General features: G+C 33.0%; 1 protein-coding gene across 2 annotated transcripts; it reads left to right on the top strand.

Moving 5' to 3' along the window:
• The first annotated feature begins 5,234 nt into the window (after positions 1-5,234).
• LOC143067210 (uncharacterized) lies at positions 5,235-15,642 on the top strand. 2 transcript variants are annotated; one of them, XR_012975878.1, is made up of 5 exons: positions 5,235-5,603; positions 5,985-6,018; positions 7,585-7,674; positions 11,568-12,413; positions 13,749-13,854. XR_012975878.1 is itself a non-coding variant. In XM_076240306.1 (4 exons), the coding sequence occupies exons 1-4, from the start codon at positions 5,334-5,336 to the stop codon at positions 14,126-14,128; spliced, it is 774 nt and encodes a 257-aa protein (XP_076096421.1). In that variant the 5' UTR covers positions 5,243-5,333; the 3' UTR covers positions 14,129-15,642. The 2 variants fall into 2 exon arrangements, 1 of the variants encoding a protein (XP_076096421.1); XM_076240306.1 differs by lacking the exon at positions 11,568-12,413 and having other exon boundaries at positions 5,243-5,603; positions 13,749-15,642.
• The last annotated feature ends 4,440 nt before the right edge of the window (positions 15,643-20,082 follow it).

Below are 20,082 nucleotides of genomic sequence, written 5' to 3'. Positions count from 1 at the left end.
CTATATCGACGGTTGTTCTGTTAATCGGGTTGGCTAAAGTCTGTTAATCAGGTATTATCGAGAAAATCATTGAAAATTCAGCATGTTTCATTGTATAACTTTCTAAATATATTTTCATCATAAAAAGTATTCATGTCTAACAAAACAATTCAATGTAATGAATTCAGTGGTGTAATTATTATTTTTCTAGCTTCGATGTACGATCTATAAAATGAAAAGGCAGATTACTCATCAATAAATTTATACACATTTTACACACATAAAATGTACACAAAATGACACATTGGTTAAATTTACTTGCATTCAATAGTTTGATCATATAAAAAAGAAAGGCATTATGTTTGTTAACCATATTGATATCATTGTGTGAAAAATCTACACGAAAATCTGTATTTTGTTGACATAAATCAATCTTTATTTAAAACCTGGTCTGTTAATGGGTCGGATGTATAAAACCCAGTCTGTTAATTGGTCTGTTAGGAGTTATGAATGGCAATAAAAGTATAATTGTATTGCTATATTGGGGTGTTATCGGATCAAATGAGTAGGCTCAAGACGAGCGGCTAAAATATACAAAAACAACACATGAGCAATGAAACATAATATATACGGAAACAACACATGAAATTGAAAATTGATAAAAATGGTTTCAAAAAGAGTAATATTAAAGTAATATTAATTTCATCCAAGAATGATCGCATATATCATGCTGATTCTGTTTAATTGTCATGAATGACACACATTTGTCATCTACATTGGTAACCAGTATATAAATTAGAGATAAACGTCGTAATGTAACTAAACATTAGTAAGTAAAATATATTGGGAAGACAAAATATGAAAAATAAAGAAAGAATAATGATTAAGATAAATAAAATGTAGAAAAAAATGACATAACAATTTAATGAATACAGAAATAAACAATACACCCAAATCCGGACCCTCATGGTATACACGAGAATAAGGATGGAAACGCAGAATGTAGAATACTATATAAGGACAGTAGAGAGTGATACATTGCTAAAAACTAGAGAAAAATAATACTTGCATGTTTAAGAATACACACATGAAACACCGATGGCTGTTGAAACAGTAACGGATTGCGATGTACTTATATTGGTGACAAATTCTAGAAGTTTACATGCGGACAACTATGGTGCAACTTAGTTAATGCCATTTTGCGTTTTAGCGCTTTAGCGTTTTTGCCTTACATATTCTATATGGCGAAAACGCGAAATTGCGAAGTCGAAAACGCGAAACGGATTTCTCGTTTTCGACTTCACGTTTTCGCGTTTTCGACTTCTCGATTTCGCGTTTTCGCCCTATAGAATATGAAAGGCGAAATCGCGAAAACGCGAAATGGATTTCACCGGCCACCATAGACAACTGTAGTTCTCCTCTGCACTTATGTAGAAAGGAACTAAACGGAATAAAATAAATTGAAACTTAAAATAACCAAATGTAGCTGCATTCGCTCCTTTCCGTTTACTTCTTTAGAGTGATTTGTAAACAATATATGATTAAGTAATAGAAGAAAAGAACCAATTGGATGTTGCTGACGAATAAGGGTTTAATGTCCAGTGACAAAATTCATGTTCATATGTGAACGAGAACACGTTATATGTACCCTGTGTTGTATAAGAAAGACACTTTCAGTCGGAATTGAGAACGTGCTACTTCGAACAGACACAAAAATTAAGGCTGATTGAAAACGTCAATAAAAAATTCATGTATATTCCAGAGGCCAATCCATATCACGCTATATTGAAGTGACAGACCCTTCAATAAAATACAAAGAAAGTCAAAATAAAAATGCTCTTTCTAGGATACTGTGGCACCGTATTGTCATTTTTGTTTACTCAGGAACATCTCATTCTTAAAATTTTCAAGGGAAAATATAAAGGTAGCAAAATTATTGTCGTGGCTAAATAACTCTTAACTGACACAATTTCAATTGTCCAACCCATTAACAGACTTTATTCCCATAATTTTCACTAAAACGTGGTATTATTCACGTTATTTTACAATTATAAAATATTTACTAATGTCAATTTATTTTTTAGAACCACAGTACTATTTTTTGTCCTTTACATTTGTTTGTTTCGCCTTTTATTAAAAAAATTGCTATGCGTATAAGCATAAATACTACATACTTGCGTGACGCCTTTTAGTTTTACTGAAAACTGCGCAGACTAAGAAATGTTTTTACAAGTGCAAAATGTTCTATGATAGATATCATTTTGTCAGACACTTTTCTTTTTTTGATTTGGTTCTTATAACATGCCAAAAATCTGTATATTTAATAGAGTTTAACATTAAATTAAGCGTTTTACTCTTAACAGACGTATAACCAACCCGATTAACAGACCAATCGCCCATATAACCGCATACTCAATATAGATTAACCGACCAATCTCTCGGTTAGCCGAGTGTCGGCCGTGCCCATGTAAAATTGAAAAAGTCATAACATACTAATCGACAATGATTCTCAATATAAAAATGATAGCATACACTATAAAGTTATTGCTTTGGCATACTATATGACATATTTTGTTAATAGTGACATAAAGGTAAAACATGCTACACCGAAGAACAAGTGATCAGTATGATTGAGTTTTTTTATTAACAATATTGTTGAATTTGGAGGTAGACTGTTTCAACAAATTATCGGCATTCCTATGGGAACGAACTATTCAACTCTCCTTGATGACCTCTTCTTATATTATACGAGTTATACACTTGTCAAAAAGGAAAAGATTGAAGAAGCCATATCGTTCAGATATATTGATGATTTTCTTTCCATGGACAATCCAAACTTTTTTTATTGGGTTCTATTAATATATCATTCAGAACTAGAAATTGAAAACACGGCTTCCTCAGCCTCATTTATATATACTTATATTTCGAATTTGACATAAGCGGTAATCTCAGTACCAGAATCTATGCCGCATGATAAAATTACTTTTGACCCTAATCGTACACCATAGTCGATACCTGTATCTTGGCATGGCAAATGGTCAAGTTTTTTCTATGACTATTTATGACGCCTTTACACTAAATCCATTTGATATCGGATGTGCACTGATTGATAATTTAGTCTTAGATGCATGATTTTTTTTTGATTATTTGTAAGTTGCTTTGAACTAGCTGTCAGTAACTGTGAGTGCTCTCAGATCTGCCTTTTTGTTGTTGGGATATACAAGTACCTGAACACGTTCACTCTGTGTTTCTGTTAGATGTATTTCGGATTGTATCCATCTGATGATTTAATATAAAAAAGAAGATGTGGTATGATTGCCAATGAGACAACTGTCCACAAGAGACCAAAATGACACAGACATTAACAACTATAAGCCTTTTTCAACTGATTTTAATAGTTCGTTCATATGTTGACCTGTTACACCACCGTTTCAGGTTACGGAGGCTTGGATCCCACGAACATGTTTAACCCCGCAACTTCCTGTATGTATGTATCTGTCCCAAGTCAGGATCCTGTAAGGATCCAGTGGTTGTCGTTTGTTGCTGTGTAACATATTTGTTTTTCGTTCATTTTCTATTGTGTATTAAGATACACCCATAGTATTATATCAACTATCAGCTTCGACGAATTGCGACAGTGGTTATGCTAGTCGATCTTTCGTACTCATTTGGGAAAAGAGTTTTATAAAAATAAGGAGATGTGCATGGTATAAATGCTGATGAAACCATCCACCATTGACAAAATGAAACGAATGTAAGCAGTTAGAGGCTCGGTTTGACGACTCCGTACGGCTTTCAATAATATCCAAAACCCATACTATAAAATATCCCGGTATGACAAAAATCTGTTCTGTCCTGCCAGTCGTGTTACTCAATGAAACCAATTTTAATGCACTAGATGCACAGGTCGACAAATGTATCTTCTGTGTTGTTTAAGGCCAATACATTCGAAAATATGATAACTTAATTTATTAAACTTCACGTTAAAATGCGATATTTTGTTTGGCTAATACGAGAGTGTTAATTTACTCTATCACATGGCTGAGCGGGTGACAATTTTTTAAATGTCACCCTCTCGTCTATACCAACCACAAATCAATAATTTAAAAGACAATGAAGTGAATTACATCAAGTGATTAAAGAAAATGCTTAAGTTCTACATTTTGGCTAAGTTTCTATTATTTGACTGTCAAAATATAAAAATAAATAAGCATATTGCTTCACTTCTGATTTTAAAGATATTAGTAACGTTGTTACATGTACGTGACGTCATAGAAAATACTTTTAAACTAAAATTCATCTGTAAAAGTCAATAATGATAGGACATTCAGTATAATAAATAAAATAACACATAGCTGAGAGTGTGATAGTATGGTTGCCGGTTAGGGAGCTACCATTTGATTTTTATGGGGGGGCTAGAATGAAAAATTTTGTCCTGCTTTTTTTTTTAGTTGTAATCTCTGTCCTGCCTTTTTATTTTTTACTCTATTCGATCCTGCCTTTTTTTTTTACTCGTTATCCTGACTTTTTTTACACAAATTGTCATCCTGACTTTTTTTTTACCAAGTTGCTCATCCTGCCTTTTTTTTTACTCAAAACTCCTGTCCTGCCTATTTTTTTCAAATTTCATATTTATATAATAAATTTCATATCTGTGACGTATTTTAAATATTTTCATAAATTAGACAATTTCTTTACATTCTTTACCTAATACTAGTCACAAAAACATGTACGTAAGAATCATTTTCAAAAACCACAGGAGTGCCAAGCACAAATCAAAGATATCTTAAATATTCTTTTAAATAAGTAATTTAATACATTGTTTAAATTCCAAATTAAACCACAAAGCTCATTAAATGTGGTTATTTTTTATGTCATCATATTCTATAAATTTACCATATTCTATAAATTAAAAATGATCTATTTATTTTTTCTGAGGGTTGGTTGGGTTTTGAAACTCAGGATACCAGCTAAAACTTAAAAAAAAATATCATGTCGAAGCTGAGTGTCGAAGACACGGTGAAAATTTTGCAGCTCAAAATGCAGGACATGAGTGCACAGGGTATGATCTGATGATTTCAGATAGAAATAATAAATATCCCCCAAGTACATAGTAGGATAGTATACGTGATATATATTTTAAAATATTTTGGTCTTGTGTACTTATCAAATAGATTAGTACAGTTCTGTGTAACTGTGTGTTATAGTAATCTGTAATCTAAGGTTTCGTTGTAAATATTATGTGTGTCTATTTTTAGATATAACCTACGTACAACTGAAGTCATATCAACACTTCCTCAACTAGTGCGCAATATTGAAAACCTCTGTTAACGTTTCCCTATTTCTGAGCGAAAATGGAGAAAACCAAAACCAGACAACAGGATGTAACGGAAGAAAATGACAATTTTGGGACTATTGTACAGTTCGGGTTATTAGTACTCAATGTTTTGTTGATAATTGCAATTTTTGCAGTTTCGGTTTCATGGACTGCATTAAGAAACGGGCCAACAAAGGATATGATACCTGCCCCTAATGCTGACCGTTCATTGTGTGTTAAAACAGACAAAACAAAACAATGCGATAGAATAAAGCCGGAAAAATATATTGCAGACGAAATTGATAAGGTAAGTGCATATTGATTTAACCCAGTTTTGACCTAGTTATCTCGTTCTTTGTGTCTAGTAATTTAAATATTTTTAAAGGTTTGTTTTACTCTTTAACAGGTTTGATTGTTGTCCAATAATATAATATTTAATTTTAAACATGTGTAATGATTGTTGAAGTCGACATGTAGTGGTTACGGGTTTTTAAGAAATGAAAACCGAAAGTAAAAGTGAATATGAAATCTATTTTAAAAAGTATATGCAACTCATACTGTACAGACGCCTGATCATAAACCGAAATAACACAATCAAAATCAAAAGTAAAAGGGGACTTGCAACAAAAGAGAAATGAAATACTTTTGAATTGGTCTTAAATTTGCATTTATTTTTCATATTTTCCAGAACATGAGAAAACTTCAAATGCAATATATGGCAGGTAGGTAGATAATGCCAGGTACTTGTTGTTTCAACAATAAAAAAAAAAGGTTGAATATAAAGTTCAACATTTTTAATTGATAATTCAATTCTTTATTTCTTTAAACACATTATCTTTTTCGGTACTATTGATGCGTGAGGAAGTAATTGAATTGACGACGTTCATATTAAGGGAACCACTGACAAAAGTTCCTAACGTAAATAAAGGCAACTAGTATACCCACAGGCACTTGTCTCAGAAACAAAATTCTTATATACCTTAATATAACACAGGATATATAGGAACATTTTTTAACGACAATGCAACACACAGAGAAACGAACTATAAGATAACAATTGCCATTTTCCTGACTTATTACTGGACATTTTAAGAAAAGATGTGGGTTGAACCTGGTTTTGTGGCTAGCCAAACATCGCGCTTTTATTGCAATGTTAAATATAACACTAAAATGACAACATTACGTGACAGGAATAAAGTACAAATAGATGTTAAGCACAACCACCGACAATATTCCTAACGTAAACACAACCACGGAAAAGCTTCTTAACATAAAACGCAACCATGGAGAAGGATCGTGACATAGAACAAACCCACCGATATGGTGCCTGATGTTCCAGACGTATAAAACATTAACGATATTAACAGTTAAATTTTTTTTTATAAATGGGTACTCTCTTTCAGGAGCTTCAGAAAAGCAAGTTGCTTCTATGTTACTGATATTTTCAATGACTTTCATTTTTCTTCTCCAGAAAATCTTAATTACTGACAAGTTCGTGGTGTATAACAAAGCCACTTACAAGGTGCATGACGTAAAACTCAAATTCTGACAATGCTTTTGACAAAGAAAGACAACAACTGAGAAGACACAAGTACTAACGATGTCGTACGACAAAACCATTGACAAGGTTTCAGACGTAAAACGCAATCACCGAGAAGGTTCCTGACATATACATGCCAAAACCACCATTATGGTTCATGATGTTCAAGACAGAAAGCGGTTAACAGTTACATTTAATTTTTTGTAATTGGGCTTTTCTCTTTACCTAAATACTTTGAATAACACAATCAGGAATTTCAGAAAAGCAAATTGCTTCTATGTAACTGATGTTTTCAATGACTTTTTTTTTCTTCATCAGAAAATCATAACTATTGACAAGTTCATGATGTATAACAAAGCCACTTAAAAGGTGCATGACGCACAACTCAACCACTGACAAGGTTTTTGACATTGAACAGAACCTCCAACAAGGTTCCTGACGTAGAAATACAACAACTGAGAAGGTTCCTTACGAAAGACACAAGCATTAACGATGTTCCAGACTATCAATGCGTAAAACACAACTACTGACAATGTTTCTGGCATCATATACACAACCAAACTCAACGTTCCTGATGTAAACTAAAATAACCTACAAGGTTCCTGACGTAACGTATTTTAACAGATACTAGTTCATTTATTTTGTAATAAGGTTTTTCTCTTTATCACAATCCTTTAAAAAACAAAATTCATTTTAGAAAAACAAATTGTTTCTATTAAATTGATAAACTCAATAATTTCTTTTTTAGAAAAACTTAATTATGCTAACGTTGTTTGTCGGAAATCTGCGCCATCTGTTTACTTATTCCGTGGTATAAATAAAAGTGCTGAAACCAGTGGTAAGTCTATGGTATAAATTTAAGTATGCAACCTGTTGATAAATTCACAGCATAAGTACAATTATTGGACCTAGTAATTCTTTGGCATCAATATGGATATTTAATCTAGTGGTAAGTCGACGGCATTAGTACAAGTATTGAACCTAGTGGCAAGTCGACAGCAATAGTACAAGTATTATTGATCATAGTGGTAAGTCGACTGTATTAGTACAAGTATTGAACCTTGTGGTAAGTCGATTCTATTAGTACAAGTATTGAACCTTGTGGTAAGTCGACAGCAATAGTACAAGTATTATTGAACATAGTGGTAAGTCGACTGCATTAGTACAACTATTGAACCTTGTGGTAAGTCGACTGCATTAGTACAAGTATTGAACCTTGTGGTAAGTCGACAGCAATAGTACAAGTTTTATTGAACATAGTGGTAAATCGACTGCATTAGTACAAGTATTGAACCTTGTGGTAAGTCGACAGCAATATAACAAGTATTGAACCTAGTGGTAAGTCGGCAGCATTAGTACAAGTATTGAACCTTGTGGTAAGTCGACAGCAATAGTACAAGTTTTGAACCTTGTGGTAAGTCGACTGCATTAGTACAAGTATTATTGAACATAGTGGTAAGTCGACTGCATTTATAGTACAACTATTGAACCTTGTGGTAAGTCGACAGTAATAGTACAAGTATTGAACCTTGTGGTAAGTCGACAGCAATATTACAAGTATTGAACCTAGTGGTAAGTCGACAGCATTAGTACAAGTATTGAACCTTGTGGTAAGTCGACAGCAATAGTACACGTTTTGAACCTTGTGGTAAGTCGACTGCATTACAAGTACTATTGAACTTAGTGGTAAGTCGATTGCATTAGTACAAGTATTGAACCTTGTGGTAAGTCGACAGCAATAGTACAAGTATTGAACCTTGTGGTAAGTCGACAGCAATAGTACAAGTATTGAACCTTGTGGTTAGTCGACAGCAATAGTACTAGTATTATTGATCATAGTGGTAAGTCGACAGCATTAGTACAAGTATTGAACCTTGTGGTAAGTCGAAAGCATTAGTACAAGTATTGAACCTTGTGGTAAGTCGACTGCATTAGTACAAGTATTGAACCTTGTGGTAAGTCGACAGCATTAGTACAAGTATTGAACCTTGTGGTAGTCGATAGCATACACACACGTTTTTAACCTATAAGTACTACAGAATAAATAAAAGTGTTGAACTTAGTGGTAAGCCTTCTTCATAAATTGAATTGCAAAACCTAAATATAACTAACATTTAGTCAGTCTAGTTAATTTATATCTTTTTTCTTTATTGATTTATAGACGATATGCAGACAAACTTACCATATAGATATTTTCTTTCTAGAAAATTTGATGTAATAATTGAATTTTAACCAATGATCATATTCTCACTCGGTTTATCCCTTTCATGAGCTTAAACCCCATTATAGAAATAGATTCAAATATGTAAAACGCTCGGCGAGCCTCGCATTTTAAATTTGAAAATTAACTGTCTCGAGTTGACCAATATCGTATCACACTATGCAGTGGTCGAATCTTTATATAATTCGAGAGGTCGGGAAATGGATATATTGGGTAAGAAGTTGAGGAAAAGCATATATCAAGGTTAGCCCTTTAACGTATAACTTCGCATTCTTATTCTATTTTTAATGTGTTTATACTCATTATTTCTATTTTTTAAATTTCGAAATTGCTGCAAGCAAAAATATTATTTAGTTATGAAACCCTTACAATTAAACAGCTTTAGTATTTAGTCTGAAATGTATTGAATTTGATGTAATGCAACTTCTTGTCCTGCGACTTTATTCAGTAGAACTAATATAGAAACAAAATAACTTTTAAGGTAATTGCATGTTTATTTTACATTTCATCATGTATACTTCTACAAGTTCTTTTTTTAATAATTTTTATAAGTTAAATATGTGTGTGTTTGTTCCGAAAGAATGGATCTTTTCTTTTTAAATTTATTCTATGTAGTTATGAAGTCTGACACCTGTTTTCGGTCCAAGGCTTTCTTTACAGGTAACACTTAAAAATTGTTTGATATCGATTTTAAAAAAAGTAAATGAAGGCCATTTAAATATGAAAATTTCATAAAATCTATAATACTAAAATGACGAGGTCCAATTTGTCAGCCGTCATCAGGTAAAAACGGCAAATCAAAGAATTCAACTTTATATATAGCTAATATAGGACATTGGTGTTGATTAAAAATTACACCACTCCAGACCCTTTTGCAGTCCACATAATTAATATTGCCAATAATTAACAAGTTCCGGGTCGAATCCGATACCGATACCAATAGTATATTCACCTGTTACCTATTACCTTAACTGTACGTTCCGCATCTAACAGGCGCACCACCATACGGTGTATTTAGGATTTTGCTATATACACGGGTCATAACCACAGGGTTGACACTACTAAATTCAACCATTGTCACATTGTTCCCTATTGTAGTATTTTAATCAGTATGACTTTCTAAGATGACAATACGAATACTAAAAATTTGGACTTAAATTAAGGCGTATAGGTACAGTTTTCAATTTGTTAGCCGGCATGACGCAAAACAGCGAATCAAAGATCAAATAACTAATATAGGACAATTAAAAAATACTTCATTCCAGGCACTTTTGTTTTCCAAATAATTAATATTACCAATAATTGATAAGTTCAAGGTCGACGGGTTCAAACAGAAAGCTTTTTTAAAGCAGAGAAAACTGTGCATCTTATAATCGGCATGACTTTATCAGATAATACGCATAGTTCTATACTTTAATTAAGTCACGGACCCGCGATATCACGGGTGTGTTCTAGTAATATTGAACATATTTCATGTAGAATTATTTTTATAAATTGTATTGGTTTTTTTAAAATCTAAAAATCTAGTTTTGACGATATTTTTATGGTACTTCATTTACGATACAACTTATGGTACTGACTTAAATTAAAGCGACAGTAGTTTCCCGATGTTCAAATATCCTGAATCAATTAGTGAAAGACAAACCAAGGCAACAAATAATGACGGAGGTACTCGCAGTCTCCTGCTTTACATACACCACCCGCCATGGGAATTTACAATCAGTAAAAATGTCTGGATTGTTAATAGTACATAATCAGTAAAATTACAGATCGGACAACCATACTGCTATCTAAAGATTTGAGAGCGCCAAAACATGCTACTTAAGTAAGGCACAGTAACGTATTTGATCTCTCTTTACTGGGGATTAAAACTACAACTTTATGCACCGTCAAAACAGTATAACTGATTGCTGACAACACTGAGGGTATAAATATACATGCATTATATGAAAGCCAAAGTCAATACGTTGCTGTCAGATACCACATTTGATACAAGTCTGAATGCATTAAACGGAAGCCGTGGCGGATAGAAATCTGGAAAAGTCTTAATAAATTATTCGAAAACCCTTAATAATAGATTAATTAAAACATTTCGAAAAAAAGTCTGAATGCATTATAAATGTTACACAGATGATAGATTGTTGACAACACTTTGGATAAAAGCCTGAATGCTTATACGAAAAACATTGATGATCAATTGCTGGCAACACTTTCGATAAAAGCCTGAATGCTTATACGAAAAGTATTAATGATATATTGCTGGCAACACTTTCGATAAAAGCCTGATTGCATTATACAATAACCACAGATAATAGATTGCTGACATTCCTTTGGATAAAATTCTGGACACATTATACGAAACTCACAAAAAGGATGATACAAATCTGAATGCATTATATGAAAACAACAGATTACTGACAACACTTTAGATAAAAGTCTGAATGCTCATACGAATTCCAGGGGTGATAGTTATCTGGCAAAATTTCGATAACAGTCTGAATGCATTATAGGAAAACAACAGATGACAGATTGCTGACAACGCTTTGGATAAAAGTTTGATTGCCTTATACAAAAGCCATAGATGACAGATTGCTACCAACACTTTACAGAAAAATCTGTATCCATAATACGAAAGCCACTGATGACAGATTGCTAACAACACATGGTTAAAAGTCTGAATGCACTATACGAAATCCACTATTGATATATTGCTGATAACACTTTGAAAAAAGTTTGAATACATTATACGAAAGCCACCGATGCTAGATTGATGGCAACACTTTAGATAAAAGTCTAATTGTATTATACGAAAACAAATAGATAGAAGACTGATGGAAAAACTTTGGATAAAAGTCTAAATGCATTACTGTATTCACAGTTCCAGCATTCCCGACAGCACTTGATACTTCACATACGTGATTCATAGCAACACTTTAGAAGCATTATACAACAGCCACAGATAGATTAAATGATGTGATGCATTATACGAAAGTAACATATAACATATTGACACCAGTGTTGTGGTTATATATCAGAATGTATTATAGAAAAAAAGGGGTCTAATCATGCTAAGCAAAGATACGTTTTGTATGGACACAGTCATGACAGTCGAATAAACAACAATAAAGCTACATCAAAGAGCTACAAACACCAAACTTATTGACGAAAACCATGGAATGAAGTTTGATTTAACTGTACCAGAGAACATTGTATCAAAAGGGGTCTAACGCAAAGAAGAATGGGTTGGACACATTGGAATACACATCAAAAGAAGTACTTACAAGAGCTAATAATGCCAAACTAATTGACGAATACCATGGAATGAAGTCTGCTTTAACGGTAACAGAGAACAAAAGGTATCGGTAAACTGTTTTAGGTATAGTAATTTCCAATGGTATTATGTTTCTTTTCAAGATTGGAAAACATCCGAAAAAATTGTTTAGAATGACATAATATTTTGTAAAAAAGATTTTTGAAAAAGTGGACATTTTGTGGACTATCCAAAAACTCGCAAATGTTTGATATTTGAATGCTTATCTATTATGATGCTCCATTTTTGATAAAATTAGGACATTAAACCAGCTTCAAGGTCAGAAAAAGCCAGAAATGTAAAGATAAGAATGTTATCTGATACTACACACGAGGTCCATAGACCAAATAAGATTTAAAAGACTTGTGCTAGAATCCATTGACAATGACAAGTGCATTTTACCTGACAAACTGGGATCATTTTGTAGTCTGGGGGTTTCCAATGAACAAGTTAAATGGTTTCATAGCTGAGAAAAGTGGAATACCAAGAGGTCAGAACGATTAGTCAAGAATTAACAGACAACACCACGACAAGAAAAAAAACAAAAGCAAATGGACTATGTAATTTCAAGTTGTTTTCCATTCGTTTTATTGTGTTTAAACTTTTTATTTGGCAATGATTAGAAAATTTTGGTTTTTAAATCTTCCTATGAGATTGGTATTATTATTCCAGGACTAAATCGTTTATGTCATATAGAATATTCCACTTGACTTAGTTAGATGACGTCAGTTGGGTAATAACCCCTATTGACAAAATTAACAGTCTTCATCACTAAAACTAAGTGAACAAAATTTACCCAAAACTATTCTTCTACTACACAAGACGATACAGTTATAACAGCTAGTGTGTACAGTTGACAGGCGATAAACGGTATGCTTATTATACGGTCAAGGTATTGTTCAATGTTTAGGACCGAACGGTGACATATATTTGCTTACATTCTCGTCTTTATTTTAGTTTTGCAATTACGATGGATAGTTGACTCATTGGCATTTAAATCACATTTCCTATCTGTTTTATCTGTTTGTTTTTGAGACAGACTGTATATCGAAAATTAATTTTCAGCGACTGGCTTTATAGGGCAATTTTTATAGGGTAATACTAAGATCAACATCATTCATTTCGTGGTCGCTGTGTGCTTTATCATGGAATCTAATATCCCATTAAAAAGATACAAACACTCTATTTATGCCTGTTTGAAAAAATGATTTTAGGTAAAGCATTCTGTTTCAGGAACACAGTTAAAATATCGGGGTAAGTTTCCTATTTATCTTCTTTCAAACCTGGTTCCCCTACTGAAGCTGCAAGTTTTCTGTTATATTAAGAATTTATCAAAAGTATGTGTCGAAAATATTGTAACTTTGTTATTCTTGTTTTACAGGCAATATCAGATGGCAACAAACCGCAGAAATAAATAAAACAGCAAATATTTCGCTAAGTTATGATCCTACAAAAGGTACCTTTAAAATAAATAAAGGTGGGATGTATTTTATCTACAGCCAGATCACAGAAATGGCCGAAAATCGAATGCATAACGGCACAGCACTTCAAATTTTCCTAAAGAGTAATGGAAAATTGCAGCCTATACTTGAAAGCGATTCTGCCCAATGTATAATGATAAATGCTGTTGGAAAGCGAGCTCATTATGTAGGGTCTGCATATTCTTTGATAGCAGGGGATGTTTTATCTGCGGTTCATTCGCATCCACAACATATCGTAGATAGTCACGACACGTTCATGGGTATAAGGGAATTGATGTGAAGCATATAACCATTGCGTTTGGTGCTAATTCCCATGAGGAGCCGTCCTGCGTTCCTTTATTCCTTCAGACTTAAATAATGTCGGTGCTTCATACATTATAATACGGGTCAACAGAGTTTTTGTAAAGAAGCTGAAGTATGAAGGTAATCGAGTTATCTCCCGTAATAAGTCCGATCAATAGATCCAAACAATACTGTGTCTTTTCCATCGGATATATTTCAATGATTAGATCTGAGGATTGATTTGTTGAAATCATGTATACATATTCATCATTTTAATGATTCATATTGGATATCAAAATCACTATCTGACAAGTTCTCAATACACTATTTGATTAATTTCTGTCATATATGTTTTGACACAATTTCATTTTTAGCCTTCACGTCATATGTTCAGTTTGTGGGATAGTGCCTATACACTTAGTTTATGTAGTAATTAACAGTTTACACGTGTGGTGAATCTAAAAGGTCATTGGTTATAAAACAATAGAGGGGACATCCTGGTAATCAAGAGGATTAAGCAGATGCATTTGACCCTCATTATTCCATACTACTGTATCCCAAAATGCCTCAATATTAGTGTTGACAGTCCTATGAACTTTACTATCACGAGTGTAAATTGTAATATATTACTGATACTTGGGGATGTTTTATAAACATCATATAATCCATCAAAGATTAAACGCCTGACCAAAGTCGAGGTGTATTACGTTTGCGCGCATTACCATTACATTTGCGCGCAAAAATCGTTACGTTTGCGCGCAGCTTTTGATTACATTTGCGCGCATTTTTTTTTACATGTAAACTCAGGTAAAATAGAGGTAATAATATTTAATAATTATTTTTTTTTCAAATATTTACAAGTATAAGTAAACCTTTCGTTAATCTAAGTCACCTGCTCAACAACGAGGAGGAAGGAGGATTTCGAGAAGTATAAGTCCGTTTTATTATGCACAAACACTAAATCCTAGAATTATATAAAGAAACAAATGTTAAAATGTTAAAACATAGCTAATCTAAATCGTAAAAGTACATATAATACATTACTTTACATGTCGGTACGTGCCGAAAACTTGAAGCCAACTGCTTTTAGAAACGACAGTCTGTTAACTTCTTCATCCTGGTATTTTTCTGAATTGCTCCATCAAATAATTTGTTTTCTCTTTTTCACTTCTGCACACTACTGCTGCTGTATCAAGCCCTCTTATTTTGATGTATGTGGTGGTCTGCATTGCGATTTGAAAGTCAATATGCACGATCCTTTTTCAAAAATTAATAATTGATAGTCATATTTATTATGAAAATAAAAAAAATATAGTCATTTGTAATTTGATTTGATTACTATTTATATTTTACTTGAGTTTACCTGTAAAATGAATGCGCGCAAATGTAATCTAAAGCTGTGCGCAAACGTAAAACATTTTAATCCCCAATGCGCACAAACGTAGTGCGCCCCAACATATATCAATATATATTGTTATCGTGCGATATTGTGTTTCATGTGTTTTACTCGCAGATTTAGTTTTCAGATTTTGTTGTTGTTTATTTTAAATATATTGAGATTGTGTTGTTCAATTTAATACCAAAGTATCTCAGTACGTTTGATAGTATACTAAAAGAAATGTCTGTGATTGAAAATCAATAAAATGATAAAAAAAAAATGCACGTTAATTATTCTTCTTTACATCTAAAGAATGATATGTAATAACATCCGGCTGTATACAGTTATAGTCATGATAGTGTCGTATCCAGATTTTAAAAGGTACACGAAAAACAACCATCTGGTCTCGTATTGTTTAGAAACAAGTTTTCTATGATTTTCTAGGTACTTTCTGTTGTAGGACAAATACCAACATAATAATGTAACTTTTCTGTATCGTTCGTCCCTCTTTTTTCTAAAGACACAGAAATATTTTGTTTTGCCTTAACCTGGATAACATGAACGCCAATGCTTGTCATGTAATGTTTTGCGAAAACTATTCTCAAGTCTTTAAGTAATGTTTTAGTTGTTACTTGATAATTACAATTTAGTGGCATTGCCATAGGCAAATGAATTGTGTATTTCGATGTAAGAAATGAGACCGTAAACCATGTATATATTGCGAATTATCTGTTTATTTCAATGTGGTAATTCGACCGTTCACCATGAATAATAATGCGAATAACTTGTTAATTTCAAAACTAGTTTACAAATAAAATTTGGCAATGTTTGTCGTCATGTTCCTAAAATCAGTCAGTTGAATGGGTGTCGAAATGCTCAAGAAAATTATTTATGTCATTAATTAATTAAGGAATATAGGAAAACCAAAAAATCAGAGACATGTGCCAGGATTCACTACTCAGTCATTTGGTAGGCGCGAGAATGCAGAAATAAACATCATTGTAGCTTAAATTAGAAGTAAACAACATAAATTCACAAAAAAATGATAATGTTATAAATTTGGCAATTTCATGTGAGTTAATTTATGTTTACGATTAAAACTGACAAGGACATGATTAAAATCAACAGAACATACTTCGCTGATACGGACTGGAATGATACGTTATCGGCTATAACCACGTGAATTACTGATCTTTGAACGATATTGCCAAACTATTGTTTATGGGTCATATGAACTACATTTGGTAGATATGTTTCAGTTTGGCCATTATACTTTTGATAATAATTTGCTTGGTTGTTTTATTCTTCCTGAAGAAAAAACAGTTGATAATGCAACGGAATATAGACTTATATAGGATAAAAAAGAAGTCTCCAGATAATTAGAAAGTTTATTAGTAACCAAGAAAACAGGACATCTTCAGACAAGCGTCCTTGTCATTATTAGTCGTCCTAGATAGGTTTTCAATCATACTATACGTACGGTTATAGAGTATTCATGTCATACGCTAGATTATTAATCTTCATAGAAATATGTCCATTTCATGATTACATTTTCGTCCTAGACGAACCTTCGCCGTGCGTTTGCTGCTGATTAATTGTCCTTGGTAAAGTTCTATGACATGAGTTGGGTTATTAGTCGTCCTAGACAAGTACCCATGCTTTGTATAATAATCGTCCTAGGTGAGCGCTCATGATATTAGTGATTTTGTAATTGTTCTCCTAGACCAGCGTTAAAGCCACGAGTAAAGTTATTAATCGTCCTTGGGAAACGTCCATGTCAAGAGTTAGTTAGACAAGCACCTATTCTAATGTGGACCGTAAGTAGCCATAGACCAGCGTCTATATGACGAGCAAACAAAACAAGTACCCATTATATATGTGAAAGGTTGTTAATACTCATAGACAAGCGTTTATGCCATTCGTTGGGTTATTTGTCGCGCTATGCGTACGTTTTGGTGGTTTTTTTTGCCAAGACACGTTTTTGATATCCGCAGGATTTTGGTTATTGATCGTCCTTTAGAAAAATCTCCGTCATAATTTTGATAAATATAATCCCCGTGTACCTGGGGTTCTACGCAAACGTCTATGTCATGAGTTTAGATACAAATGTCGTAGATAAGTGTCCATACCATAAATTCGGTTATTGATCGATCTCATAGAGGTTTCTCAACATCTTACGAACGGACGAAACTCTACGAACGTATCGTTAAGGAGCAGTAATTTTGTTATAATGATAATTATCCACGATAAATGTCTAACGATATTGCAGTGTGTTTAAAGACAACATTTAACAATTGCCAAGTCTTTTTGCAACCTTGCATTATTTTTTGTGGTTAAAAATCGGAGTTCCAATTTATTTTCTGTTGTTGAATGTTACGTATTCGTTTGTTTACATGTCGAATATATGCGTTCGATTTATTTACCTTACGTTGTTTAAAACAATCTGATTTGCATTTCCTTTGATTGATTGTTGGATGTTTGACGTTCTGTTGCAAGTATTCCCTGACGAGATTAACGTTTGTAAAAGGATTGAAAAGTGATTGAGATGACACAAGTTTATTATTTTTCATTTATTATATCCCATAGGCGGATCCAGGGGGAGGGGGGTGGCCCTCCTCATTTCGTGGAAAAAAATGTTGATTATATAGGGAATTACTGAAGCATGACTGGATGGTCCTTCACATCCAAAGCCCAGTCAGCGGGCCCCCACTTATGAAAAGTTCTGTATCCTCCACTATATCCACACATCCTTAAGGTTCGTCATAACAAACGGACAAATATGGCTGTATTTACATGCATAAAACTACTCTGAGTACAGACTTACCTGTCAAGTTGGAAAAGTGTTAATGCCTAGCATCCACTAGATGTATTAAAGTTAAATATTTTTAAAAGGTGCATTTTCTTTAAATTCCATTCCCAAAGTAAAAAGAAAGATGAAAGATATTTGAAAATAAAAACCGAAGAATATATGTACAACATTCCATAAAAACTCCACGAATTTTTTTTTTTATATATATGCTAACAAAGAAAATAAGAACTGCCATGAAAACAATACAAACCATAAAAACCTCAATACATTACAGAACATCTTTTTTAAAGTGTTTTTTTCCTCAAATATTTATTTCAATGTTTCCCTTTAGTTATCTTCATGACTGTATAAGTTTAGCTAGAATATAAATCAGTTGTAATGATTTATGGTCAAGAGGTGATCATTTGGATTTTAGAGTTGTGGCAACGAGGTTACCCCGGATCCGAGGATGTTTTTTTCAAATTTGAAACTAGAGGCGTTCACTCGTTTGACCTCATGTTTGCGAAAGACATTCCTTCATTGATCTGATCATTGATAAGATTCAAAAAGATTCCTTGCCTCTCAAATTCCAAAGTTCTGTATATACGCTTTTCATATATGTACTAAAAATTTCGAAATTATGTTGTCATTTTTAACAAAATCTTTTGTACGATTGCTGTTCTGGGTCTAAATATTTTATATTCTTCGCCCTAATTTATTGATCAATTCGATTTTCAACATTTTTTATTAAACCGTTAATAGTATATCATATATTATATATACCAAGTCAATATAATATGTCTATGACTCAAAATGATATTACAAATTCCAAAATGTATATATTTTTTTATGTAAAAGAAATTTCAAAGGGTAGAAGATCACAGCCTATAGTCCAAACTTATTGAATAAATGAATGCACCCTCTTTTCTCCTTACGGCAAGTTACGTCAAGTTAGGTCAATTTTCGTTCGTTCTTATTCGATGATGAGAAACCTCTATTTAAACGTTCAAACGCTATGGGGTTTTTTTCTGGACAAACTTTTTTTTCCGCCTTCGACGAAAGACAATCTATTTTTTTGGCGACAAGTCGAAAACAGTTTTTTTCTTTCAATTTTAGCATTACATATAGTGGCAACTGAGGGTGAAACAAACAATTTTTTTTCTCAGGGTCAAAAACAAATTATTTTTTTCTCCAAAAACTGGAAACAAACTTTTTTTTACCAAAAATAAACATAGCGCCCCCCCCCCCCCCGAAAATCAAATGGTTGCTGCCTAAGGCATGTCACATTCTCACGAACATTAGCAAGAACTAAAGCACTACCAACTTATTTTACTGGGTTTATATGTGCCATAACAAAGTCACCTGGTTTACACTTGAGTTTTGATGTCTTGGTCGTATCATCAAAAGTATTGAGTGGAGACCTCGACATAAGACTGTAGAAGACATGGTTTTCAGACTCATTAGAGCAACCTTCCACTAAAGATTTGACCATCTGGTTGCAACGTTCAAGAGATTTAAGAAGATAATCTTGTACATTTATTGAGGCTTTCATTATGTAGAGATATTTAACAATGGCTAAGGATGATCGGTAACGTTAAATGGATCGGTCATATTTGAATGCATATACCCTTTCAAATCAGAGATACTCGTCTGGTCTCGTGTCGTTGTCGTTGGCTTGTTTTCTTCGTGTTCAATTTCTGCATCTGTGGCTAATCCCGATCTTAATCTCATTTCAGAACTAAAATGCACAAGGATATGTCTTGTAAGCATCCATCGAAGTAAAGCG

This window comes from Mytilus galloprovincialis, chromosome 3 (genome assembly GCF_965363235.1).
Source record: "Mytilus galloprovincialis chromosome 3, xbMytGall1.hap1.1, whole genome shotgun sequence".
Taxonomy (NCBI): Eukaryota; Metazoa; Mollusca; class Bivalvia; order Mytilida; family Mytilidae; genus Mytilus; species Mytilus galloprovincialis.
The sequence above is the reverse complement of the archived record's forward strand: the minus strand, read 5'-3'. Positions and strand labels throughout refer to the sequence as shown.